This window comes from Zeus faber (genome assembly GCF_960531495.2).
Source record: "Zeus faber genome assembly, chromosome: 6".
NCBI classification, from domain to species: Eukaryota; Metazoa; Chordata; class Actinopteri; order Zeiformes; family Zeidae; genus Zeus; species Zeus faber.
In genome coordinates, this window is record NC_137201.1 from 5,627,801 (window position 1) to 5,645,592 (window position 17,792).

The 17,792-nt window shown below is 42.3% G+C and overlaps 1 protein-coding gene across 1 annotated transcript in view; it reads right to left on the reverse strand.

The window, feature by feature from the left end:
• Positions 1-2,243: 2,243 nt before the first annotated feature.
• Positions 2,244-17,792, reverse strand: part of far1 (fatty acyl CoA reductase 1) — a 32,963-nt gene continuing 17,414 nt past the window's right edge. The window contains exons 6-13 of the mRNA XM_080001919.1: positions 17,363-17,540; positions 17,150-17,194; positions 15,387-15,505; positions 15,198-15,265; positions 13,345-13,516; positions 9,135-9,264; positions 8,270-8,397; positions 2,244-5,205 (exon numbers count right to left, since the gene is read on the reverse strand). Coding sequence (XP_079858045.1) covers positions 5,043-5,205; positions 8,270-8,397; positions 9,135-9,264; positions 13,345-13,516; positions 15,198-15,265; positions 15,387-15,505; positions 17,150-17,194; positions 17,363-17,540 — 1,003 coding nt within the window. The 3' untranslated portion in view covers positions 2,244-5,042. The remainder of the gene's footprint in view (positions 5,206-8,269; positions 8,398-9,134; positions 9,265-13,344; positions 13,517-15,197; positions 15,266-15,386; positions 15,506-17,149; positions 17,195-17,362; positions 17,541-17,792) is intronic.

Sequence of the window (17,792 nt, forward strand, 5' to 3'; positions counted from 1 at the left end):
TGGTTAATGCGTGTGGGCGAGTCTTAGTATGTCCCTCTACCACACGATACATCGAATCCCCCCCATCAATCAGTTTGACACCAAATATACATTGATGGCTCTAATCATTTCAAACATTCAGTGGGTAACCAGCGATTGACATTAAAAGACTGTGTCATAGCCTCATAACTCCCCCGGCTCCTCTTGTTTTGTGCTCCCTGACGCTCCGAGCCCCCCCAGGGGAAGGGGGCTGCGCGGGGGGTGGTGACTCAATGCTTGGCGGTTGCCTCGTTGCCTGGCTGCGGTCGTCAGGCGCCAACTTGTTGCCAGGTGAAGAAGGTCCCAGGAACGGCAGGAACTCCAATTGGACCACGCATTGGGAATTCAGGGCCCCGTGCGAGGCAGTCGGGAAGTGGCTTTTTCATGATCTGTTTCATAATCAAGGAACAGCGTTAGGTTCAATAATGTACCTCGCACCTGAAGAAGAAGGGCGACCATTGCAATGCATTTCTCCTTCTGGTCACATGCTATGGTCCTGTCCTGTATGGGGGGGATTCTTTCCATAAATGACTGAGATGGATTTTCCCCTATATTGTTTTATGTAAGTCAAATCTTTATTTATATATAACTCAATGGTTACAAAGTGCTTTACAAGCAGTTCCTTTTCAGATTTTCAATCAAAAACTGAAAAGGAAAAAAAAAGAAAAACTTAAGTAAGGAATATAAAACACGATGAAATAAGTTAAAAACAAAACACATTTAAATCAGGAGGATAAAACCAAAAATACCACGAAACTTAAGTAAAGTGACATTACTTCAAATGTGACACAATGTGACTGGATATGGATTCTTGTTTTTGTCTGTTTGGTTATTGATGCCTGGCCATTAATATTTTCTGTAAGTAAAAAAATAAAGCAGGATATTTATATATTATTGTGGCAGTTCACCTACCACCAAAGTGACATTTTCAGGGACCTCCGGTCCCAGAGACACAGACGACAGGGTTGTAGACACATCAGTTTATTGTAGAGAGTGGGCTGGTTGGAATTAGCCAGAGAACAGATGGAGATGGGTCATGACAGGGGCTCCTCTCCTGTGTGTGTGTGGGGATGGGGGTTTTACCTGTTGCCCGTTAGACCAACCAACAAACAACAGGTACGCAGCCACTCTGATCCTGGGCTCCAATTACCTAGACCCAGGTCAGGTGTGGCTGCTCAACCCCCACACCAAACTGAGGCCAGGGAGAATACCTGGCCAAAGCCTGCCTGCCCTGCCGCCCCCAAACAAAGAAAATGACAGAAATCGATTGAAATAGAGTTGAAAAGCAGGTTGTTTTTTCATCTTTGTTCACTCATTGTTAGAAAACAGAGTTAAGAGGTAGTTGTCCATGAATTAATTGTATTATTGTGTTTTGAATCGCACTCCAATGTCTTCATCGGTTTTCAGTTTCTATTTATTTTTTATATCCAGGGTTTTATTCTTTGCTTTTATAAATAGAGATTACAAAAACAGGTTTATTTTGTTTCTCCGTGGAATAATAATGAGGCATAGGCTCGACTCTGAGGGCCAGTTGCTAGGCAACAGGTGTCAAGTGAGGGCACCACCCTAAACAGATTGGATCGTACATTACTATTAACCTGTGAGGGTGATGACATTGCCCATTATGTAGATCCATCTAGGGTTTAGTGGTAACAGGCGGAGACGAGGAGCGTAGATAATCACACCCTACGTTGTTCCCTTTGAGCAGCCTATTAAAATAACAATAATATTATTATACCATTTGTATATGACAAACCAGAACTTTTGAGAGAATGATAACTTACATAATAACAAAACAGAATAGAGGGCAGCCCAGGTTACTTCCCAGTAGCTATTAAAGCTTAATGGGGCCCTTTGATAGCCTCCACCTTTAATCTCCCTCGCCTGATACCGACCGTGTGTGTGTGTGTGTGTGTGTGTGTGAGATGAAGGTCGGTTGTTTCATCCTCAATTCCACTCCCTACGGTCCCTTTCGGCCCCAACAAAGCTAGGCGGTTTAGGAAACCGAATAGAGATCCTTTATTTGTTGTGTGTAGTCGTGCAAGTGTGGTGAAATGGATAAATGAAAAAGAGCAACGTACAAAAGCTGATCTGCAAAACAAAATAGAAGGAAACAATAGAACTAAATTTGAAAAGAGAATTACATAAATATACCGTATGTATGTATAGTTCCATGAAGAAAATGAATACAACTAAACGTAACCATGAAAAACAAGGTGCAGGGAGGATTTAAATATAGTTTATTCTTTTGTATTTTTTTTTGGTTTACAAACAAAGGCACCCATTGATTCATTTTTATTAGATAATTTTTTAATGTTAACATTAGCAATGACTGTGGCAACGACTCTCATTGGGAACTAAAGATGAAAAAAACGATGACGATGGGTTGGGGTTGGGTGGATGGGGGAGGTGGGGATAGCGGTTGGGGTGGGGAGGGGGGCAAGCAAGGACCAAGAGAACAAATTGCCAAATGACACCCATGAATGCTTTATACACTATTACGGCTTCAGAAGTGGAGTATTCTGGGAGAGATGTGTCCAGAGATGGATCTTGTGCAGCTGGGAAAGCTCAATCAATATCAGTCAATTAAATCTCATTTAAGGCTACAAAAGTCAAACATTTTGAGAACTTTAAATATTTTTAAATATCCTGAATGCTTTAACACACCACAGCACAGACAGTGAAACACTCAGTCCACCCGGTGCATTGAATTATAAGCAGCAAAAAAGTAAAGATGAAAAAGACAACTTTTGTTAGATATTCCAAACACGTGCAACTACAGTGTTCCGATAAACTCCGAACGTCGAGAAGCTTGCGATCGTAATTATTCTGTTACATTCACAAAGGAAGAAAGAAAGTAAGTCACATGTACAGTACGTACATTTTACAGGCAAACTTGCACGGTTATTATTCAGTTTCGAAACCGCAGTCATGTCTACATCCTTTTCCCCCCTCTTTTGGTCGAGTACAAATATTTACACCGGCTGTGGTCAAGCTTTTTTCCTATTTTTTTGTCTTTTTAGTAAATAGCTACACAATATCTTACCATAAAAATACATTTTCTTTTCTTTCCATATATATAATGTTACATCATGAAGTCTACATAAATAGAGTTGTACACAAAATGATTAGAAAACATAGATGTGATTTTGCTCTCTTCACATTGTTACAGTATTGACAGAAAAGTTTAGGCGTGGGTCAAGCGCATGGACCACAAAATAAAAAAATAAAAAATAAAACGTCTCCAATTATAATAGACACCAATAGATTCCGACAAAAGTTTTGTTAATTCCTATACGTTCAGACACAGCTATGCAACGCCTCGGAAAAAAGGGCGGGGACAGAAACGCAAAATGTGACCCGGGTTAACTTGAGGAATACAGGAAATGGTGACCATCAAGGTTTTTCTTTATAGTGATGCTGTCAAAAGGCCTCGGCCGAAAACAAGTTCATTGCATAAGCGCATTGGCAAATTCATCAAAAAAGTACGAGTATGGAAATGGGGGAACGCGTGGTTTATCAACAAATGGGGACAAGATGACAAAGAAGCACTTAAAAGAACAAAAGAATGACAACCTCAGAGAAAACCGTTTTAACTATTAAAACTTAACAAAACTTTTGTCGGAATGACAAATGTACCTCGCTCGCCGTTTGTCAAGAGCTTATCAACCTTGTTAGATGCATGCAGCTATCCACCGAAGAACGTAAAGGCAAATCAAGTGTGACTCCTGGTCCATAACGATGAAATGGGAAAAAATAAAAATAAAAATCCATGGAGCTTGAAATATTTCCCCGATCATCTGCTAAGCAGGCGACCAAGAAAGGCAAAAATGAAAAACACAAAAAACACATCTTTTTTGTTTTCCCCCACTTCCAGACATCAGTGATGGCTTTTCAACAGAAGAAACAGAGAGAAAAAAATAAATATGTACAGGCTTAGGCACTGAAAAACAACAACAAAAAAACATTTGATTACAATCTACTTTGTGCTCGGTCATATCGTTACTAGGCGAGGCATTGCATTGCATACGTCAGTTTAAGTTGAGCTCATCCCGACTTAAAGCAGCCCAATTGTAAACGATTCTTCCAAAGCCCCGCCGAGGCACCTTTTGGCGAGCAGAGTGATTGTTTCACACACACACACACACACACACACACACACACACACACACACACACACACACACACACACACACACACACACACACACACACACACACACACACACACACACACACACACACTTAAATTAATCAAAATCCAACCTTGATAACCCCGCCACCCTCCATGTCCTTTAATGCTTCACAATTGACCTAGCTTTGGTTTTGTCATGAAAAGCGGGCATTGTCATATAACGGCAATTGAGTATTAATTGTCTCATTGGCGTTTACGCTAACGGTATCGATCTAGGACGTGTTCTAAAACTGTCCTCAAAACGAGGATAAAAACGACTCGAGTGCACAAAGACAGCCATATAGAAGGGTGGGATAGAAAGGAAATTGGTAATTGGGAAATTGGAGTGTCGGTAACGTAACCAATTGATATATTCCATGCGAGGCTGGCCGATGCATAGCTGCTTTGCAAGAGGGACTCGGTGGGAAGGAGCAGGTTGTTGTTTTCCATGATTCTAGGAGTGGAGCTGGTGGTCTGATGAGGAACACGTAGAGACCATGCAGGCACGGGTTCTCAGTTCTCAAGTACAATTCCAAGTGCTGACACACACACACACACACACACACACACACACACACACACACACACACACACACACACACACACACACACACACACACACACACACACACACACACACACACACACACACACACACACACACACCTTTTGCGGTTTATGAAATGCCAGGAGTTGTGAAATATCTTGAAAGTTGGTCCGTGGGGGTGTGATGGGAGTGTAGCTGGTTCTTTTCCAATGTTTGATGGTCAACGTGACGGACAAAGGGGGAGAGGTGCCTCCTGAGTTCCGTCCTTTATTTTTCTTTCCTCCATGCCTCCACCTCCCTGGGCTCAGTATCTCATGGTGGAGGAGGCTCTGAAGTAGGACAGGAACTTGAAGCAGAGGCTGACCACAAAGTACCAGATGTTCCTGGCCATCTGGGAGCGTGCGATGAAGACGCGCCATATGAGCACCACCAGCACGGTGTTGAAGGTGTAGCGGATGTTCCGCAGCCTGCAGGGAAGCACAACAGGACAGCATTAAAGGTGGAGGTAGCCTTAAAAGTCAAATAAAAAGTAGTCGTTTTTGACCAAAAAGACATCTTCAGAACAAGATAGGAACAAATTCACACGATGATCCGGGTTTCTGCAGTGTTCTCTGCGTCTTTTCTTGTTCTGAGACCCCTCACCTCCTCCCAAAATGCCGTTGTGTCATGGCAGGGTACAGACTCCAACCTCCCTCGCCAAGTCACTCAACCTCCACTTTTTCCTAGGTTGAAAAGCTTGTTTTATGTTTTCCAGAGCATATGTATTTATTTTGAAGAGCACGGCACCCGGACGACAGTTGAGATAAAGAAAAGCCCTGGTCACTAGAGTGCGCAGTCTCATCTCCAGCAGTCCTTTAGTGTGAGGCGCGCAGATACTCCAGTCAGAACAGGTAAAATGTAATCTTTGCCAATGTCTGACTATTATACCTTGTTTCAAGGTACTGTCAATAAATAACATTGAGTTTGATTTCACTATTTTTCTTTTTTTTTTTTTAATCTTTATGTAAAGCAAAGCCACCGCCTCTCACTGTTGAGTTCGTGCTTCTCTCACCGCAGAATTCTTTTTGAGTATTCTAACGAGGGTGTTCTGGGACATGTTCTCCGCTGGTTCTAACGTCTTTTGTTCTCACGTCTTTTCAAGTGTACCTCCCTATTTAGGCCACTCCACTGCTTTTTTCTTCTTTTTGTAGTTTTTGAAAAGGATACGTTTGGCAATTGCCAATCCAGATCTTATTAAAATGTCAGATGGTTCCCGTCATTTATTACATTACATTTATCAGACGCTTTTATCCAAAGCGACTTACAATTGTTCAAAAACCGATGGACGCAGCCATCAGGCGCAATTAGGGGTTAAGTGTCTTGCTCAAGGACACTACAGCGTGCTAGCAGGAGGAGCCTGGGATCGAACCAGCAACCTTTAGATCACTAGACCACCAACACTACCGCTTGAGCTACCATCCCCCCATTTATAACTGTTTGTAGCACAAACTTGTTGAGTGCTTTACTGTTAAGAAACGTAGCGCTCTGCTGCAGTTTAAATGCAGTTGAATGGGTTGAATGGTTGAACATGTTAAAGGTTCTTTTTGAAAATGTGAACATCACAATGACGTTCAGTTAGTCTTTAAACTGTATGTTATAGTGAAAAATCAGGATCAGGCGGTACAGCAGGTTGTCTATTGATCACAAGATTGCCAGTTTGATCCCCGGCTGGTAGCGTGCTTTAGTGTCCTTGAGCAAGGCACTTAACCCCCCAACTGCTCCCCGGGTCCCGCTACATGGGTGGCAGCCCACTGCTCATACATACGACAGATACTAGAATTGGTAAATGCAGAAAACCAGTTTCCCCATGTGGATTATTAAAGTTGACATTATTATTAGTGATTTTATTGGCTACATCGATGCAACTTAAGAGACTAGAAACGGGAACTTGCGGCGCTTCTTGCTGGCAACCCAATGTTCTGGGTGTACTACAGTACAAAATGCGACATTACCGCTATTCAAAAAATAAAACTAAGACACATGCGACTATAATGTGAGTTTACCATTTTCGACAAAGGACATTTCCCTTGTTTTTTTCAAGGCTTATTTTCTCAATTGTAGAGGGTTCAGCAAGGTCATGCTGTGAATAGTTATAAATGATGGGAACCAACATTTTCAGACCTGGGTTGAAAAATAGCAAACTTATCCTTTAATGTTTTTATATCCAGCGCTACTTGTTGCGTGACCATTAACCGATTTAAGCACCAAACGTTTAAAACGAGGACCTGTACTGATCATAGATGAGTGAACAACAGATGAAAGGTAGCGGTATATACTACAAGACACCATCATACAACGCCCAGAGTCCAATTATTTTTATATTAAATATTCACCCACCCATTACTAACGATCGTTACACTAAATTTCCTGGACCATGAGTGTCTTGTCAACATTGGTCCTCCACAGAGCAATCTGGCATTTCAGATTCTCTGCAGTCAAGATGTGTTTCCAAGATAAAGTGCAGCTCAGAGGATTATTGCTGCTCTAAGTGCGTTATTCAGCAGGGTGGGTATTTAAATGAGTGACAGTCGGGCGTGTTCATCGGCCTCGGCTTGCGTGTTAACCTTATCAGTGGTTAATGGAAAGGATGAACAAGGTTGAAGTCCTCAGGGTACTTTCAAGTTAATCCGGCGATTTTCCTACACCGCCGCGAATCATCTAATGCCGACCTCGGCCCAGACGACATTCGAAGCCACTTCACTGTCGTGGACAAATTTCCAACGTCAATTAAAATCATGCGCAGCCTTTTGTCCATGCGCAGTCTCATCTCCAGTCTCATCTCATCTCCTTTAGTGTGAGGTGCGCAGAGACTCTAGTCAAAACAGGCTTGATGTAATCTTTGCCAATGTCTGACTATTCTGAAAATATCAAAACACATTTAATATTAACAGGAGTCCTGGCTGGCTGGTATAAGAGCCAATGAAGTGAGCTCTCTATGATGGGACCTTCCTAAGTAACCATGCAATGTGCGGCACAGGAAGTTGACCACAAATGATCTAACAAAAGAATTCCAGCGTTTCATGTGAAATACAGCAGTTCAATCAGATTCCATTAAGACATCAAATTACATGAAGATTTGCAAAAGAACTGTGCGTCAATTACCCTATATTGTCTGTAACTAAGATCTGACAAATACAGCAATGAAGTCGATCTCTAGCCCACATTTAACAACTAAAAGCCATCCGGTTTAAAGTGGCAATCCATAAAATCACCCGTGTTGGGTGGATTACACGGCGAGTTCCAGAATTCCATTAAAAGCTGCGGAAATATCCACGCTAACACAGGGGTGCTGAAATATATTATTATTGATACATATTGACAGTTCACTGACCACAACTAGCTACACTGTTTCATCAACTTCATTGGAGAGGCGGACCCCGTCACAAACAATTGAATCAGTATATGAAGAGCTGATGCCTGAATCAAATATTGGATTATAATTTTTTTTTAATAATTGTACGGATTATTGGGGTGGGGGGGTGGTGGTCTTACTTGTTGAGGTGTTTGCGTGCAGCAGGCAGGCCTGACAGCTCTTCGTTGAGGACATACTTCTTGGTGCCCATACAATAACTCTCCATGTACTCCGCCCAGTGCAGCTGACGCACGTCGAAATTGAACACCTGAGCAGAGGGAAAAGAATTTCAAAAACTATTCCATTGCTAATATCCTGCAAAATTTGCAACACTGACGCTGTGTTTTGTCTCTTGACAAAATGGATTCCACGAGGCATTCGGTACTAGATGCCATTATCCAAGTGGGGATGACGGCATCCTGGATCCTCTCAAAGTTTGCTTTCAATCAGGTGACTATGCAATCAGGTGATTATCCAATCAGGCGTGTCTTTAAATGTCTATACATTAAACGGAACCAATGTTTAAATCACTCTTTAAGCGTGTTAAGGCCACTGTAACAAAGCTTTAAATTGCCATTGTGAATATGATTTAAAACGCGACCTTTCAAAAACTTTAACTGGCTAGATATAAAAACCTTACTATCGGACATCCCTCCCCCAACAGTCCCTTTCAGTAATTCGAGGCATCACACGCAGAACAACGTCTCCTTTATCGCCCGGTCGTTGAAAGTGAATCGCTCCATTGTGACAGCCTACGAGTCGCAGACGCACACCACTGAGCCAACAGTCAATCTGTGTCTGCCGCCCCAGCACGCCTATGTCATTTCTTAGGCAGTTTCTCAAGCGCCTTTCTCCATCTCTCTTTGGACATAACAGAAACATGGCTAAGAGTTGGACAGAGGATGAATGTAGTGAATCAGGTTTGAGGTCAATGGTGAAAAGAACAAATAAGATTATTAAAATAAGGGATCAAACAGTGTGTGTGTGTGTGTGGGTCCTCCGTGCCTTCTTGTCTTCGGGGGTCATCTGGCCAATGAGCATGCCTATGTTGTCGGTGTTCCACACCCAGGAGTGGCTGGTGAAGTACTCCAACACCATCATGGCCTTGTGGAGACGCGTGATTGTCTTCATCATCCTAGAGCAGGGTGGGGAGGAAGAAGAAGATGAATGTGGAGGACGAAGGCAAGGAGAGAGAGACAAATACAGTTGTGCTCAAAAGTTTACATACCCTCGGAGAATTTATGATTTCCTGGCCATTCTTCAGAGAATATGAATGATAACACAAAAACTTTTCTTCCACTCATGGTTAATGGTTGGGTGAAGCTATTTATTTGCAAACAACTGTGTTGCTCAGGAGGTAGAGCTGGTGGTCTAGTGATCCAAAGGTTGCTGGTTCGATCCCAGGCTCCTCCTGCTAGCATGCTGTAGTGTCCTTGAGCAAGACACTTAACCGCTAATTGCTCCTGATGGCTGCGTCCGTCGGTCTTTGAACAATTGTAAGTCGCTTTGGATAAAAGCGTCTGCTAAATGACTAAATGTAAATGTTTTAAATCAAAATGACAAAAGAAAGTACCCAAATGACCCTGATCAAAAGTTTACATACCCCAGTTGTTAATACCGTGTATTGCCCCCTTTAACATCAATGACAGCTTGAAGTCTTTTGTGGTAGTTGTGGATGAGGTTCTTTATTTTCTCAGATGGCAAAGCTGCCCATTCTTCTTAGCAAAAAGCCTTCAGTTCCTGTAAGTTCTTGGGCTGTCTTGCATGAACTGCACGTTTGAGATCTCCCCAGAGTGGCTCAATGATATTGAGGTCAGGAGATTGAGATGGCCACTCCAAAACCTTCACTTTGTTCTGCTGTAGCCAATGACAGGTCGACTTGGCCTTGTGTTTTGGATCATTGTCATGTTCGAATGTCCAAAAAGGTCCCATGCGCAGCTTCCGGGCTGATGAGTGAAATTTTTCCTCCAGTATTCTCTAATAACATGCTGCATCTTGCCATCAATTTTGGCCAAGTTTCCTGTGCCTTTGTGCCTTTGTAGCTCACACATCCCTAAAACAGTGATCCACCTCCGTGTTTCACAGTAGGAACGGTGTTCCTTTCATCATAGGCCTTGTTGACTCCTCTCCAAATGTAACGTTCATGGTTGTGGCCAAAAAGTTCAATTTGGTCACATCACTCCAAATTACTTTGTTCCAGAAGTTTTGAGGCTTGTCTCTGTGCTGTTTGGCGTAATGTAAGCGGGATACTTTGTGACGTTTGCGCAGAAATGGCTTTCTTCTGGCGACTCGACCATGCAGCCCATTTTTCTTCAAGTGCCTCCTTATTGTGCATATTGAAACAGCCACACCACAATTTTTCAGAGAGTCCTGTATGTCAGCTGAAGTTATTTGTGGGTTTTTCTTTGCATCTCGAACAATTTTCCTGGCAGTTGTGGCTGAAATCTTTGCTGGCCGTGGTTTGGTTTCAACAGAATCCCTCATTTTCCACTTCTTAATCAGCGTTTGAACACTGCTGATTGGCATTCTCAATTCCTTGGATATCTTTTTATACCCCTTTCCTGTTTTATGCAGTTCAATAACCTTTTCTCGCAGATCCTTTGACAATTATTTTGCTTTCCCCATGACTCAGAATCCAGAAACGTCTGTGCAGCACTGGATGAAAGATGCAATGGTCTGTCAGAAGCCCAGAAACTCACTGACCTTTTATACACACACACTAATTACAAACAAACAGGTCACAGGTAGGGATGGGAACCTTGATTAGCCATTCAAACCTGTTTGTGTCAACTTTTGTGCATGTTATCAGGTCAAAGTCACTGGGGTATGTAAACTTTTTATCAGAGTCATTTGGGTACTTTCTTTTGTCATTTTGATTTAAAAAGAGTAAACACAGTTGTTTGCCAATAAAGAGCTTGACCCAACCATTAACCATGAGTGGAAGAAAGGTTTTTGTGTTATCATTCATATTCTCTGAAGAATGGCCAAGATATCATAAATTCTCCCAGGGTATGTAAACTTTTGATAACAAGTGTATATATGAAGAGCCAATTGGACTGGAGAGGAGTGAAGAAATGAATTAAGCCTGGGAGGGCAACTTAAATCCTGAGAAGATAGAAGGTCTGAGGTGATTTATTGGCAGGTTTGTGGCACTTTTTAGGACTACTGCTGCATGATTGAAGTCATTGTACTACCCATCTAGTATTATTCTAATGCCGATGCCTATGACTACACAATAGGAGCCTTTGCCTCAAAAAACACTTCCTCCTTCTCAGAAAAGTTGGATACCAGGTTCATAACTCAGGTTCTCACATCTGCACACAGAGACATTGAGAAAAAGAAAACTCAACTTTCATTTGGAAGATTTGTTTGCATGCGACAAAAGCGTTTTGCACAGAGCAAACCCCCCCCCGCCCCAGACATGGGTATAAGCAGGTTATCACGATGCGTGCAGGCTGAATATGTACAACATGTGCAGAACCAGATCCTAAATTTAGGTCAACGTTATGTAATCCAGAATATGAGTTTGGCCATCAAGTATGGATTTCGATGGGAGATGCTTTTAAATATTTCCCCATTTATTAAGAAGATAAATATTTTAAATTTACGCTTTGGATTGCAACAAGTTTAATTTGCAATGACTCAAGAAATAGAGCACAGCCGCAAAAAAAAGGAGGCTTAACATCATATTTTGGATATAGTATGGTTGACAGGGTTAGCCAAAATCCCAATTGTAAACCTTTTTGTCTCAACAATTCGGCACAGTGAATATTGCTCCAGAATAATAATTGTATCTGAAATGCTTCTGGCTTGTAAACAATCTGGGCCAAAAAATGACAAGATGCAAAACCAATACCAACCACCTTCTGTGGCGAACAGTTGTATTCAGTGGGACATGAAGTACATTTTCAGAATGCTGCCAATTTGGAGAACGTGAAGCAGCCAGTTGGCCCTCCCACTGAACACAACCTTTGGATGTAGCCAAACATCAAAAGGCCCATTGTGTCGCCTCTGGAGATTCCATGATTGGATGAGTGGAGTGTGAAGGTAATGGAGTTGATGTTTCCAGCATGGCTTGTTAAAGAGCAATTAAAAACAAATTTGAAAAAGTGCCCATCTGTCCGTCCTAGCAAAATTTAAGGTCCAGCCGATGCCATGATGTCATGCACAAACAAACAACAACCCCACAGCAAACTTGTTTCTTCTGCCCATTCCCCTTTCAGCATGGCACCCAATTAAACCCTCTGGATGAAACAGTGGGGTGGAATGGGTTGGTGGAATAGGCTGGGTGGAGTGGTGCTGACCCACAGGAGGGTATGCCAGAGGAGTGGGGGAGTTGGGGGGGGGGCTGTTGCAACCTTACCAGGGCTTGCGGCCCATCAGCCTGAGATAGCCGTCATAGAGCAGAGCAGGTAGGGTGTGGCTGACCGTGGTCCAGTACTGATTGGTAAAGGGGTTGGAGCGCAGATTGACATTGGGCCTTCTAAAAGCCTGCTCTAAGGGGTTGGTCTTGAAGGTCATGTTAATACAGTTCTCTGCAGGAGAAGACACACACACACACACACACACACACACACACACACACACACACACACACACACACACACACACACACACACACACACACACACACACACACACACACACACACACACACACACACACACATCACAAGACAAGGACACATGGTGCAAGGACGGAGGCCCTTTTCAAGCTACTGGTGGAATTGCAGGTCCCGTAATGAGACCTCCCCTGCTAACCGGCCATTAGCACAGAGAACCACTGTCCAGAGTTCAGTGTCCCAATCCGCTGCTTCCCATCGTCTCACTTAAGTGCTTTTCATGGACCAGCAAGAAATTACCTTTCCATTGGGTGTCTGGAAACATCTTTAGACAGAGTCCATCTTTGTTCTATTGTTCAATGAACCAAGACGGACCTTGACAACATATACAACAAATGCAACCATTAAGCGTACATAGTACATCTAGCCCACATAGTACTATGAGTGGAGAGAGACCGAAGGCTGCAGAACCCGGCAGCGTGCCACTGTCGGGTTATACATCCTTAAGCTCCAAAAAACGACGGCACACAAGCGCCATGTGACATCACATTTAGCATCACGACACGGTGAGACTTGCTAGACTAAGGCAAAGCGTGAGGGGGTGGGGTAGCGGGGTTGGCAGTACGTCAGAAATCGGGGGTTTGACGGGGTTACCTGGGCTCTCGTCCCATCAGCCTGAGGTACAGATCATAGAGGAAGGCCGGAGCTTTGTGGCTCACGGCGATCCAGTACTGATTGATTAGGTGATTGGTTGTGAGATTAACATTGGGCCGACGGAAGGCCTGCTCAAGGGGGTTCCTCTTGAACGTGGATATTACGTGGTGCTCTAAGAGACAAAAGGGAGTTTAATGACAGCGGTCACACCAAGCGCAGTCAAAGGCCTTAGCCCTTGTTGAATAGTTGCCTCATTAAAGCCTTCACATACTTATTTCAGAACACCAAGATGCATTGCTTAATTTCTAATAAGTTTTTGGAAGTAATTTCAGTACAAACGAAATAATATTTGTTCATAACGTCAGCGTCATCAACTGTGGAGCCCCCATCCCAATTTTGATGTAAATAATCACCCAGTTTTCACAATTTGAGGTCATTGATGAAAAAAGACAATCAATTGTGCATATGTTCTCTATGTTGATTTATGGTCTATAATACTGGTGTCAGCACAGTCTCTAATCAGGACTTGAAATGCAACCAATTCTGTAAGTAAGAGTTAAAGGATAGGAAAGCCATTTTTCAACCCTGGCCTTATCACTGTGCTTAAATGCATTCCAATGGGGAAAAGGTTTAAACCTTAGAAAAAGGTTAGATCTCAGCCACAGTACATCCAAAGAATTTAATCCAGGTCAGGAAATGTCCAAATGAATAATGTTTTATATAAATATAATATATATATATATTTATAGGTAATGAATACAGGTACTTCTCACTTAACGACGGAGTTCCATTCCTAGGACCAGGTCGTTAAGTGTATTGGTCGATAAGCGAGGACCCGTGTTATTTCACGGTAAGGGGGCGTGGCGACTGCGTACGCTAGTGCAGTAAATACTGACAGGCTGCGGGAACCACACTGAGAACGGTGATGAGATGAGATGCTTGACGCTGTGGTATTATACGCAGTGCACAATACAGACTGATCAGAGAGCTTATTGTAAGTCCGAACGGTTGTTAAACAGGTAGGTCATTAAGTGAGGAGTACCTGTAAATATATATGAATGGTATTGTCTTTCCTGTCTACCCTACATTTTCCTCAACCAAAAAAGCTGATTATGTAAGAATGCAACCAAAAATACACAACATTTAGGCAAAAAAAATGAACAAATTAGATTGCTGAATAATTCTCATTATAAAAGGAGATTACACAATGTTCTTTGCCACAGTCAATTCCCTTACCTCCCCATTTGGTTGATTAATCAGCTTTTGTTGGCCAAGTTTTCTCACGTTGAAATGATGTCTGTTGACTAAACCTTGAAAGACCATAAAAATAATGGCCGTGTCCGTTTTTAAAATGGTACGTTTCCACACCAGGAGGCCACACAAGCTAATGACTAGAGCAAACCGGATTCCCAGAGGGCTGAGGGAGGGAGGTGAACAGGAACCAGTGCCTAGCCTGGCTAGGGAGTGGTAGGGCTCACATTGTCAAAACTAACAATAACCAGAGCAACTATCCAGACCCCCTGGGCATCATTTTCAACTTATGAATAGATAATCAAAAATTAGATGAAACAAAATACAAATAAAAGTCCAGGAAAGTGAGTTGAAGGCGAAAACTTAACTACTTATATTCCTATTTCAATCACTGACCAACCAGTCTGTCTTTCAAATTATTATTATTTTGTTAACTCAACATGGTAATGCAGTCCGCCACTCCTTACACAAAAATGTCAAGGAAAATGATTTATTACTGCAGCGTTCATGGTGTCAATACTATTTTCATGACCGCATTGATATTCAAATAAAGTTGACTAAAATTCCAAAGTTGAGTGTAAGTTAAGAAAGGAAAATCATACCAACTTCTCCCCAGCGGAAGGGGTTGATTCCACCTGTAGTGCAGTTGTACACCAGGATGTTCTTGGGCCTGTTGGAAAAGCAGGGGCAGTGTCCTTTTTAACTTCATTCACATTGAGCCATACTAAGAAATAACAAATAAAAAATAAATAAATCAAGATTTAAAACGTGCGCGTTGAGTTATTTCAAACCTCTTTGTTCCTGAGTACCAGGCTGCTGCCAAGGTGGTGTTGATAACCACATCCACAGGCACCAGGTCAGCCACGGCGTCATTAGAGGCCCTCATCGTGCGGAGGATTCCCTTACCGGCCTGGATGGGGAAGGATGACCGATATAATTCTAATAAACGCAGAGGAAATACTACACACAGAGACGATACAAAATTAGTAAAAGATAATGTGCAGCCAGCCGTTCATTAGGCTCGGGCAATTGTGCAATATTCCAATCGCCAATCGCTGGGGGCCACACATAGAATGAAATGTAATGTGGCATTACATTTGTACAGCACAGGTTTTTTTGGAAGGGGATGGAACAGGACAGTCCCAAAACTCAGCTGTGTTTAAAAAAAACTGTTTCATACATGTAGGAAACAAACGAAAATAAATACATCCAAAATAAAAACTGAATTATGGGAGTTGCAGCGCGAAGAGAAATAAATAAAGAAGCTCCGCTCCAATTCTCCGAGTTAGGTTTACATTTTTTCATTTTCCATACAAGAATGAAACTAAGCCAACAAAATAAATCAAAATCTTTCTCTATGAGATTGTGTCGTTTACTGCTTGACGGCTTTTAATAATACTGTTACTGTATTGCTGTGTCGTACTGTTTTATAATGTACTGTATATCTTCATACTCACTTTATTCACATGCACTTTACTGCACATCTGGATATACAAATAGCCTATCCCATATACATAACTCTATTCACTTTACTTGTATTTTGTACCCCCACTCTGTATTACCTTTTTGAGTCTTATTTTATTTTTACAATATGTAATGCCCGATCACCTGCCCCTTTGCCCCTTGATGCACAATGGACCCCATTGTGCCCATTTTATCAGGCGCATTTAATACATTTTTTTCAGCGTAAATGGACATCGAGGTAGCGGATTGTCAAGGCAAGATATGCATATTCACGAGGCACTTGTCCTCGGTGCACCCGCGATATGCGCACAGTTGGGCGCAGATCACAGGCATCCCAATGCCCCCTCTCTACCTTCGCCCCCTCCCCTTCCCTTCTTTCCCTCCCTGCTCTAGTTTCAGAACACAGTAAACTGCACTTACACCTTTTCAATGCTCAGATTTTTCCTGGCGGATAAATTCGCTTTCTTTTTTCTAACCCCCATCTTGCATCACTTGTTTTACAAGGTGGTTATTTTGCGACAATGCGACAACCTGCTGGCTGCAAATTACAGCCGCTTATTAACAGGCTACAAACTTAATAAAATAATACATTGAGATGGAATATTGATGTTTTGACTAGTATGCCTAGCGTGGCTGTGAGCTCAGCAACTGCTTCTGAACTTTTTATCTTTTTAAGAAAAATAGTCCACAACAACACTGCAACAGCTTGGAGAACTATTCGCCCTTCAACAAAAAATAAAACACAAAATGTTTCCCTACATATGACTAACCTATTTATTGTCATTAATGTAAAATTGGACATACTCATCCCTCGTAGTTTCTACAGTATGTTGCATCATGGTTTCTTAATGCCAGCATTATAGGAGGCATGAAACAAGGGCCGTGAATACAGGCAGGGAGTCGTGGTTGCCCGTGACAACGGTCAATATTCAGAAGAAATTAACTGCTGATTGCTGCTATTGACCAATCACAATCGGGTATTCCAGGCTGACAAGTCTGGATCACTGCTGTGTCACCATTAGACAGGGTCATAAAACCAGGCAAATGACTCAGAATCTGAAGTGTTGAAATGAAATGACTTGATACTTACTGCGATAAATATTCCACTAGGTCCATTAAAGTTATCAATCCAACCCTAAAAGAAATGTCAGAATGGAAACGGTGTGATTTAAAAAAAGAAAAGTATGATAAGATAAGGCTGGAAGAATTTGTCTGGAAGAATGTAATGTACAACAGAGGTTCATCACACATCATCACATTCAAGAATATGGTAACCAAGACTATAAATAATAGAGTAACTGACCGGGAAGGGCTCTTTCCAGCTGGCTCCCACGATGGAGGGCCGGACTATAGCCACGTTGAGGCCCCCAGCCTCCTGCTGCACCAGATACTCGGCCAGGGCCTTGGTGTAGGTGTAGGTGTTGGGACGCCCTCCGATCAACTGGGGGGTCATCACAGACACCAGCTTCTCATCCATCCATCTGATGGGGGAAGAGGAGGAGAGCATGAAAAACGTACCAATATCTACATTTTTCTCTTATAGTCTAAACTCTGGACAGTGGGACAGTAATTTAAGAAAACCTTTAATAAAATTATTCGTATACACTGGATATAGATATCACACAAAAAAAAAAAAGGACTACACCAATCATACATGTTTTTGACCCATCTGCAATATCACAGACATATTTTTATGTCTGTGATATTGTGATATCAGCATGCTCCTGTCAGCA